The sequence below is a fragment of the Myxocyprinus asiaticus genome, chromosome 16, assembly GCF_019703515.2.
Source record: "Myxocyprinus asiaticus isolate MX2 ecotype Aquarium Trade chromosome 16, UBuf_Myxa_2, whole genome shotgun sequence".
Lineage (NCBI taxonomy): Eukaryota > Metazoa > Chordata > Actinopteri > Cypriniformes > Catostomidae > Myxocyprinus > Myxocyprinus asiaticus.
Window position 1 is genome coordinate 25,633,991 of NC_059359.1, and position 9,848 is coordinate 25,643,838.

Sequence of the window (9,848 nt, forward strand, 5' to 3'; positions counted from 1 at the left end):
TATCCTTCAATAAAAAAACATAATTTATTAACAGAATGGTGCTTCTTTTCAATGCTAGAATATGTTGGGCATTTATATTACAGTAATAAATCCAATTTCTGTTTGTCATGCCCTACTGGAACAGAGCTGTTGCTTAAATTCACAGGGCCTGGAAAAAGAGTACCTCAGCATTTACAGGAAAATCATGTCATGTCAAACCATGACAAGGCTGAGAATTTGAATTCCTTGTTGAATAAATTCCTCTGTGTTGGTCAGTGGTGGTCTGTGAGGAGGCATGGGAGGCTGAGCCTCCTCAAAAAAATAAATACAATAATTAAATTCTAAATGAACTTAAGAGATGTACTGCCATTTTAATCAGTCTCTAACTAATGTGCATTATTCAAATGCATAGTAAATACTGTATGTATTTTTTATTTAACTTTCATTAGCATAATCCTAGAAAAGTTGGGATCACTGCATGAATGCTAAAGAAACCTGACAATCTAAAGTCTCCTATCGTTTGATTGTAAATCGAGCAATCATACTGGATATGCAAATGACCCAACATCATATGTTGCTTTCAAATCCCAGCCTCCATTGGCCTCCATCTTTATAAGTGACAAATAATCATGAAAAACATTTATCAGAGGTTCCTCTATAGCCTTGTTCTATTCATGTCCTATTTTGACAAGTGTTCAGTTGGGTGATTATAAGGATTATTGCTCATCCTTAATTATCATTTTCAATTATGATTATTTTTAAAACCCAGTACAATACAATAAAACAAGTGATTTGGGCTGTGTTTATACCTGTCAATTTTAATCCAAAACATTTTAACTCATGAAAATGTACATGTACAGTTCTTAGCATTGTATATTTAAAAGATTATAAGAGGAGTATGTTTTTTTTATGTCATTAGCATCATTACGTCTAGCAGTATAGAGTAATATAAAGACCTATTTTTTACTTTTCTAAACTTTTTTTATTGGACATAGAAGCAAACCATCTGCCTCAAATCAATATACAACATTATGTTAATAAGGTGGCAATTTTTCAATTAATAAAAAAATTTAAACTTTGAATTAATGAGATACATCACAAACATTATTTTCACTCATAAGAAATAAATGTTAAATATGGAACAGTCACACAGTAAAGCAACTCCAACCATATGTCTGTAGGATATATTTAGGCCTGGAGATCTTCAGGCAATGGAGCTACAGATTGTCCTGCAGGCACTGGTCCACATATACATTAAGATCAGCAGTCTAGGGCTCCAGTTGAGCCTGCAGCACCTTCAAGCTCTGCTCCAGGCTCTCTTTCACCTCCTCACTTATCTGGAGCAGCATGGTCTTTAGGGTCTCAGAATCCAGGGAGTCTGCATATGGAGCCGTGGCTGCACTGAAGTCCTCCACACTCTGCTGAATTTGGCTCCTGAGATTCTCAGCAGATCAGGCCCTGTTCCAGATGCTCTTTCAACCCTTCAGCCTCCTTTGTGAATTTGCTCATCAGATCTTCAGATAGAGGATTCATCTTGTTCTTGAGGGTGATGGCAAATTCACTGGCCATGTTGTTGTTCTGTGCAAGAGTAGCACTTTGATGTGAAGAGGAAAAGTGTCATTTATGCCTGGGAAATGTAAATATTGGTATATTAAATATCTTGCTGGTACATTTTCTAGACTTACTTGATGTCCTGACCAACCTGGGACGTTTCATTAGTGGTGTTAAATACACTGGCTTGGCAACCTGTTATGGAAATAGAACATAACAGATTATTTAAATAAGATAAATGTGTTATTATAATGTCTTTTAGACTGATTATTCTTAAAAGTCAGAGATATGTATGTGATGAATTCTGCTTCATCTACTAAAATAGTATGGTACGTTTTTGTGACATTTACATAACACAGACATCTCATATATTGAAAAAGATTTAGATTTTGTTCCAATATTTATATTTCTAACCTGTAAAAAAAGCTAATGAAAGCATCAGAAGAACCCTCATGGTTTCCATTTTTCGCCTGAAAGGTAAATACACACACCTTGTTTTGTAATACAAATTAGCATTTTAATAAAGCATTGTATTTTAAAATGACAAAAAGTTAATCTTACCTGTGTCAATGTGTTTTTAATTCACGCTGTCCAGTCTGAAGAACAAGCGAAATAGCTTTTTCATATCTGTATTTATATATTGTTTGGAGTGGAAACAAATCCAGTGGTTCCTTATCGTCAGGATTACACATCAAAATGTCCTAACTGTATCTTCCATGACCATGAATCTGCAATTTCTATGTAAACAATGATAACTGTTGAACAATAAACTTAGATTTATATAATCTATTTAAAAATATAAATATATTTATTTACAAATCAGACATTACAGTCAGATTGAGATTCAATTTTTAATATGTGTACATTCATGAAAGAATAATGTGAGGTTAAGAATTAGGTGGAAGACCCATTCAGCTTTTTAAAACCTATTATCAAATACAGTATTTAAGTTATAAATTTAATAACGACATATGTTAAGCCTGCTGCGATCATTTTATTCAGAGAATAGTTTATATTGCCATAGATGTTTCTCCATATAAAATGTGTCTGACTGAATGTCTAGCATACACTCAAAAAATAGCTTTTTGCCTGAACTTGATTCAGTCATGGACAGTGGTTCCATATGTTTGAAATTAGTTTTTAAACTTAAAATTACTATGTAATCTCAACACAAACACTTTGTGCAGAAGAACTTAGTTGAATTGGGTAAAACCAACATGTCAATGTACCTCAATTAAATCTCTAATATCTTTATGTACTAACTAGTGAAAGTGAATATTCACATGCTAAATACATGGTTGAAAACACTACAGAGTGTAGTTTAGTAATTATGCTATGGTTAGCATAGCAATTGCTCAGTTAAAGGTACAGTATGTAAGATTCAGAAACCTTGTTATTAATGACACCTGTGGCCGTTAAGTGAACTGCAGCCAGCTACTCGTGAACACACACCATTGGGATGCGAGCATCGGCCAAAACAATGACGTAACGTACAAAGAGACAACGTGATTCACCGGCATCATGCTGACAGATGAGGTAGCATAATTAAAATTACACAGTTATGATTGTTGTACTACAAACTTTGAGACTGTATATTATATTTGACTCTCCAATGCTGGAACAGGGCTAAAACAAAGTGTGGATATAGTTCTGATAATGCAAGACTGTAGTTTGAAGTAATCACTTTTCTTTGCATGATACATTAACTGCATTTATACAATAGCCTATGTCAGTGTTAGCTAGCTAGCCAGCTCTATCAATAGCTGTAAGCTATATTTGGTGGATAATGACAGTAGCTGTTTATAAAATAGACTGTACATTATAAATATGTTGACACAATTCAGTATTGATAATAATAGAATGTATATATTTTCTGTATAACCAAGTTATGTTACACTAATGAATGGGTCTTTTTGCATTATCTTGAACATAGTCTAGCATTCATTTCACCTTTTATTGTAGTTAAGCTAAAATTACACTGATCAATTCATATGGCACTATATTCACATGCTTTGCAGTTATGTAAGCTTACCTGTCCAATAAGAAAAATGGCAATTCAAGGTCGGTTTTGATCCCCAAAACCGAACGAATGTCCCTCCAGGAATCAAATGCCCTGCCGATGTTTACTCTAGTTTTCGCTCAACCACAATCACGTTTCCGCTTAGCCAGACGGGATTCAGTAGATAAAAGTTTTTTTTTTCTTTTTTTTTTCGGTGTTGTGCTGCGAGCCAGACTGTGTGCTGGATTCCTTCTCTAAGATAACGTTACCTAGTGTTGCAGTTTGTTTTCGCTGTTGAATAGCGGAAGAGAAGCTATTACTGTCTGAGGCATGGCTCTCAGGAGCGTGCAGAAATGTCACATTCTTTGGATTTTCACGACAAAAGCAACCCACTCCCTTCATGCGAAAATCAGTCTACAGGTTTTAATAGGCAACCTAGGAAGTCCGGAAAGGGCTAATTTTTTAAGTTGCATTACAAGCCGTTCACACATTGGTAAAAAAAAAAAAAAAAAAAAAAAGGCGAATATTACATGAAAATTGTTACATATTGCACCTTTAAGCAAACCCACAATTTTATGTTCAACAGCTAGCTGTCCTTATCGTTAGCTCAAGCTCCACTCTTCACCGTAATGGTAACCCCCAAAACTCCAATACAACAGAAACTTTTCTAAATCTCAACATAACAAAACATTAAACACTAAAAAGTCTCCCCCTTTATATTCGTCTTGCACAAAAACACATAAAATAACATTTACTCTCCATATCGAGTCCCATGCAAAGCAAATGGAAATCCCCTTCCCAGTTTCATCATTACTACATTAACACTACAAAAAGTATTAATGTAGTCCCAACACAAATGGATTAAGTAAACTTCCATTTTATGAATATAAATGAATAAAACCCAATGAAATCAAGTTGTGACAGAAAGTCATAGAATTTTGTTGCTTTTGCTTATTTTAATTAAGTAAATTGAAGAAGTAGCTAACATCCTTTTTTAGTGTATTCAAGGAGTTTACTAACAGTGACAGTAACCCATCTTTTAGAGACCACACACACTACCAAAACATGGGTTCCATTCTTAAGTACTATTAACTATATTCTATGAGATTTTACTTGCTTTGTTAATTAAATTCTTAAGTTGGTGTGTTGGTGTTATGTATATTTCCATTTTCATCTCTTTTCATCCTTTGACCAAATAACTGACTCACTGGGTTATGTCTAAAGCTTTACAGTCTTCGTGGATTAATCTTTAAGATTCGTGATGACCTCCTCAGCCATTGCAGAGGGAAGATTGTAAGCTGTTTTTCTCTCCAAGCTTTTCTGTCCCAGACAGTGTACAGACTTTGTGCCTCATGATGTGCAGATCTGCACGTCAGTTAGGAGGACAAGGCCCATGAGTTATTGTATGCACCTGCGTCACCACTGATAATGAAGTAGAGACATTAACATACTGTATGGCCTGTTATATAATGAGCACAGCTGGAATAAATTGGAAGATTTAGGCACAGCTTTTGGAAACGTCTATCATCTGATCAAAATGCAGTTCTGATAATGTGTATAATTTTTGCAAGTGCCTATAATTGTTAGTTTATTCTTTCTTTTAAGTTCACTTCTCCAGCTCACTGAAGTCGAAGTAGTAGTAGTATGTTATGGTTATGGTTATTAGAAGTCTGCATAATACTATGCAGTGTTTTCAGTGCAAAACAAGTCAGCCTCTGCATATTTAAAGAATTTACAGTGCATTCATAAAGTATTCAGACCCCTTCATTTTTTCACATTTTGTTATGTTGCAGCCTTATGCTGTAATGCTTAAAAATATTTTTCCCCCACATCAATCTACACTCATAATGACAAAGCAAAAAACAGATTTTTGATAACTTAAAAAAAAAAAACCTGAAATATCACACTGACATAAGTATTCAGACCCTTTGCTATGACACTTGAAATTTAGCACAGGTGCATCCCATTTCTCTGGATCATCTTTGAGATATTTCTACACTTTGATTGGAGTCCACCTGTGGCAAATTCAATTGATTGGACGTGATTTGGAAAGGTACACACCTGTCAATATAAGGTCTCATAGCTGAACATGCATATCAGAGCAAAAACCAAGCCACAAGGTCAAAGGAACTGCCTGCAGAGCTTAGAGACAGGATTGTGTCGAGGCACAGATTTGGAAAAGGCTACAAAAAACTTTCGGCTGCATTGAAGGTTCCCAAGAGCACAGTGGCCTCCATAATTCTTAAATGGAAGAAATTTGGAACAACCAGGACTCTTCCTAGAGCTGGCCACCAGGCCAAACATAGCAATCGGGGGAGAAGGGCCTTGATAAGAGAGGTGACCAAGAACCCGATGGTCACTCTGGTTGAGCTCCACAGATCATGTATTGAGATGGGAGAAACTTGCAGAAGGACAACCATCACTGCAACACTCCACTGATCTGATCTGGGATTTATGGCAGAGTGGCCAGACAGAAGCTTCTCCTCAGTGCAAGACACAAGAAAGCCTGCTTAGAAGGACTCTCAGACTGTGAGAAACAAGATTCTCTGGTCTGATGAAACAAAGATTGAACTGTTTGTCTTCAATTCCAAGCATCATGTCTGGAGGAAACCAGGCACCACTCATCACCTGCCCAATACCATCCCAACAGTGAAGCATGGTGGTGGTAACATCATGCTGTGGGGGTGTTTTTCAGCGGCACGGACTGGGGGACTGGTCAGGGTTGAAGGAAAGCTGAACGCAGCAACATACAGAGATGAATGAAAACCTGGTCCAGAATGCTCAGGTTCTCAGACTGGGCTGAAGGTTCACATTCCAACAGGACAATGAACCAAAGCACACAGCCAAGACAACACAAGAGTGGCTTAGGGACAACTCTGTGAATGTCCTTGAGTGGCCCAGCTCAGAGCCTGGACATGAACCCGATCGAACATCTCTGGAGAGACCTGAAAATGGCTGTCCACCGACAGTCCTCATCCAACCTTACAGAGCTTGAGAGGATTTGCAAAGAAGCATGGCAGAAAATCCCCAAATCCAGGTGTGCAAAGCTTGTCGCATCATACCCAAAAAGACTTTGGGTTGTAATCGCTGCCATAGATTCTTCAACTAACTACTGAGTTGAGGGTCTGAATACTTATCTCAATGTGATATTTCAGTTTTTTCGTTTTAATAAATTTGCAAAGTTATCAAAAATATGTTTTTTGATTTGTCATTATGGGGTATGGAGTGTAGATTGATGTGAAAAATATAATTATTTAAAGCATTTTAGCATAAGGCAACAAAATGTGAAAAAAAAAAAAAATGAAGTGGTCTTAAAACTTTATGAATGCACTGTATTTGGCTCACATTCTGTCTGTGTATTTAGTATTATTATATATGGTGTCAAATTCATTTGAATCTTTCAAAACAGACAAAAACATCCATCCCATGATAAAGCAAAGTTTTTAGACAGCGTATCATAATGCTCATAATGCAATAACACACAATATTGGCAATTTCATTTTGCTTACAGTAGTTTCTGTTGTATTATTATTTTAAAAGGACTTGTCATGGAAAGCATTTACTAAGAGAGCATGTAACTGTCGCAGAATGTATTTATTTATTTATTCAATATAATGTTTTTTTTTTTTTTTTTTTTTTTTTGGTGATTTTATGAAAATGTATGTAATTTGGCCCATGTGCATTTTCAAAGGGCTAATCAATTAGAGAATTACAAAAATTCTAACCTTGAATGTAATATCTAGGCATATGAAGGTATTCGAGGTATACTGTATATATACATTACCATTCAAAAGTTTAGAGTCACTTACTCATTCTTTATTTTTTATTTTTTTCACATTTTAGAATAATAGTAAAGTCATCACAACTATGGAATAATAGAAATGGAAATATAGGAATTATGTTGTAACTAAAAAAATCAAAAATATATCAAAACTGTGTTATATTTTAGCATCTTTAATGTGGCCACCCTTTACTCTTGCCATTTTCTCAACCAACTTCTTGAGATATCACTTCTTGAGAACTTCTTCATATCATATTGAAGGAGTTCCCATCTATGCTGGGCACTTAGTGGCTGCTTTTCTTAATTATTCGGTCCAAGTCATCATTTTTTTTTTTAATGTTTTTATACTATTTTCATTTTGTAATGAAATAAATTAATATGTTGGCACAATTATATTTTTGTCTACAAAATTAATTTCAAACATTTAAGCATATGCCTTCAAATCAAAATGTTTTCAAGATCCTGAGAAACATTTCAGGCAAGTGACCCCAAACTTTTGAAAGGTAGTGTATGTTATACTGATCTACAGAAATTCATGGTTTAACTAAACTAGGCATATCCACACTTCAGAAGAAGCACTGAGTTAATAAATGGCAGGTGTTTTATTGTTGCATAAATAAGAAAAGTGCTAAACTTGGCACTTATAAAACTGCAAGAAACAAACAATATTTTCTGTCATAAAAATAAAGAGCAAATGTAAATAAATACACAAACGTTATAATGAGAAAAGCTAAACCTCTGATCAGATTTTAGCAAAACATTTCATTCTTTTTTTTCTACATTAGTGTTTGGTCTATGAAAAAGTAAGAGGTAAGACTAGAGACTAGAGTCACAATGCTCATGCAAGGAAAAACAGTTCTGTAAGTGACAAAATAAGTCTGAAGAATTTAGTTGGTCTTGGTAAAGGACTCATACAGGGAGGTGAGCTGGGCCTTCAGGTTCTGGGCATAGGGGTCCAGCTTTTCCTTCAGGTCTTCAGCATAGGGTGCAAGACTCTGCTGGACAAACTGGGCTCTCTCTGCAATCTTTGCCTGGAGATCCTCAGTCAGGGGGGTCACAGTCTTCTGGAACTCCTGCAGATGCTGGTCCACCTTCTCTTTGATTTCAGCAGTGTATGGCTCCAGTTGAGCCTGCAGCTCCTTCACGCTCTGCTCCAAGCTCTCTCTCAGCTCCTCACTTTTTTGGAGCAGAGTGGCCTTCAGGGTCTCAGAATCCAGGGACTCTGCATATGGAGCCATGGCTGTTCTGAGGTCCTCCACTCTCTGCTGAATTTGGCTCTTGAGATTCTCAGCATAGGGCTCCAGTTTGTCTCTCACTGTGGTCAAGTCCTTCTCCAAACGTTCCCTCAACACTTCAGCCTCCTTAGTGATTTTGATCATCAGCTCTTCAGCTAGAGGATTCATCTGATTTTTGAGTGTGATGGCATATTCGCTGGCTTTATCAGCACTTTCTGTCAGTCTTGCACTATGATATAGAAATGAAATATATATTTCAACCAAAGATTTTAGCATTTTAAACACAGACTGTAATTTTTCACTTTACTCACTTGACTTCCTGACCCAGCTGAGACTCTCTAATCATTTTCAGAGTGTCCTCTGCAGTACGTGTTGCCTTGGCAACATAGCTCCAGAATGCATCAGTCAACTGCTCCAGTTGAGGTTTGGGCTCATCAGCATAGAACAGGTTGGCTTGGCAACCTGGTCAAAATGCAATTAAAATAATTATGATTTTGTTCACTTTGTAAGTTCATAAGAAAGTTTCCCAATTCAAACAACAAAAGATTACAGTATGTGTATGTGGTTAAATATATCCCTGTATAATTTAATTTATATTAATGTCACTGCAATGGTATTTACAGTATTATCAATCCTTTGTTTTTTCTTATATCTTTGAGCCTATTAATACTGTGTTCTTTTTTATATATTACATACTATATAAAAACACCATAATTAAATGCTGGCCTTGACATTGATCTACTATTTACAGTAAAATCCCATTCATCAATTGATGTGGTCTTTTGACCTCATGACTAAACTGGCCAGTCTTACTGAGACCAAATAAAACAGTAAGATTTACCTGTGAATGCAACAAAGGCAAGCACCAGATACAATTTCATCTTCACTGTTGTTTGCTAAAAAGAAGGGGGCAAAAATAAATATATTATTAATACTTTTGCCCATTTGATTTCAACATTTTTTATAGCGTTTCAAGCATATCTTACCTTCAAGTCCCTTAGCCTTTTCCCGGGCGTGCTTAGTCCAATAAGCTTCCGTTAGCCCCAATAGTCTGAGGCTGTTTATATATGTGTGGAGTTAAATAGTCCACAGAAAAAAGCAAAGTCCAGCACTCAGTGCCATGCTGTCAGTGCCGCTCCCCCCGCCGTCACTTCAGCCTGTTGTCACATGATGTTGTGCTTTGAACCTACTGATACTGAGTCTTCTAACTGGACCCTAGAAATGGATCCACCATAAATATCATGCTTTTTTATCTTTCAGTCATGGTGTATTCAATGGGATTAATTTCCTTTAAAAGGATTTA

General features: G+C 36.1%; 1 protein-coding gene across 1 annotated transcript; it reads right to left on the bottom strand.

The window, feature by feature from the left end:
• Positions 1 to 7,893: 7,893 nt before the first annotated feature.
• LOC127453554 (apolipoprotein A-I-like) lies at positions 7,894 to 9,608 on the bottom strand. Its single transcript, XM_051719988.1, has 4 exons — positions 9,532 to 9,608; positions 9,387 to 9,441; positions 8,857 to 9,007; positions 7,894 to 8,774 (listed from the first exon to the last, which is right to left on the bottom strand). The coding sequence occupies exons 2-4, from the start codon at positions 9,424 to 9,426 to the stop codon at positions 8,198 to 8,200; spliced, it is 768 nt and encodes a 255-aa protein (XP_051575948.1). The 5' UTR covers positions 9,427 to 9,441; positions 9,532 to 9,608; the 3' UTR covers positions 7,894 to 8,197.
• Positions 9,609 to 9,848: the final 240 nt, after the last annotated feature.

What these genes read in the sequence shown, in the direction of transcription:
- LOC127453554 (XM_051719988.1), bottom strand. Translation starts at nt 9,426, where the DNA reads ATGAAATTGTATCTGGTGCTTGCCTTTGTTGCATTCACAG. An exon ending in TGCCTTTGTTGCATTCACAG is followed by an intron (nt 9,008 to 9,386) that starts GTAAATCTTACT and finishes CATTTTGACCAG; the next exon opens with GTTGCCAAGCCAACCTGTTC. An exon ending in CAGCTGGGTCAGGAAGTCAA is followed by an intron (nt 8,775 to 8,856) that starts GTGAGTAAAGTG and finishes TCTATATCATAG; the next exon opens with TGCAAGACTGACAGAAAGTG.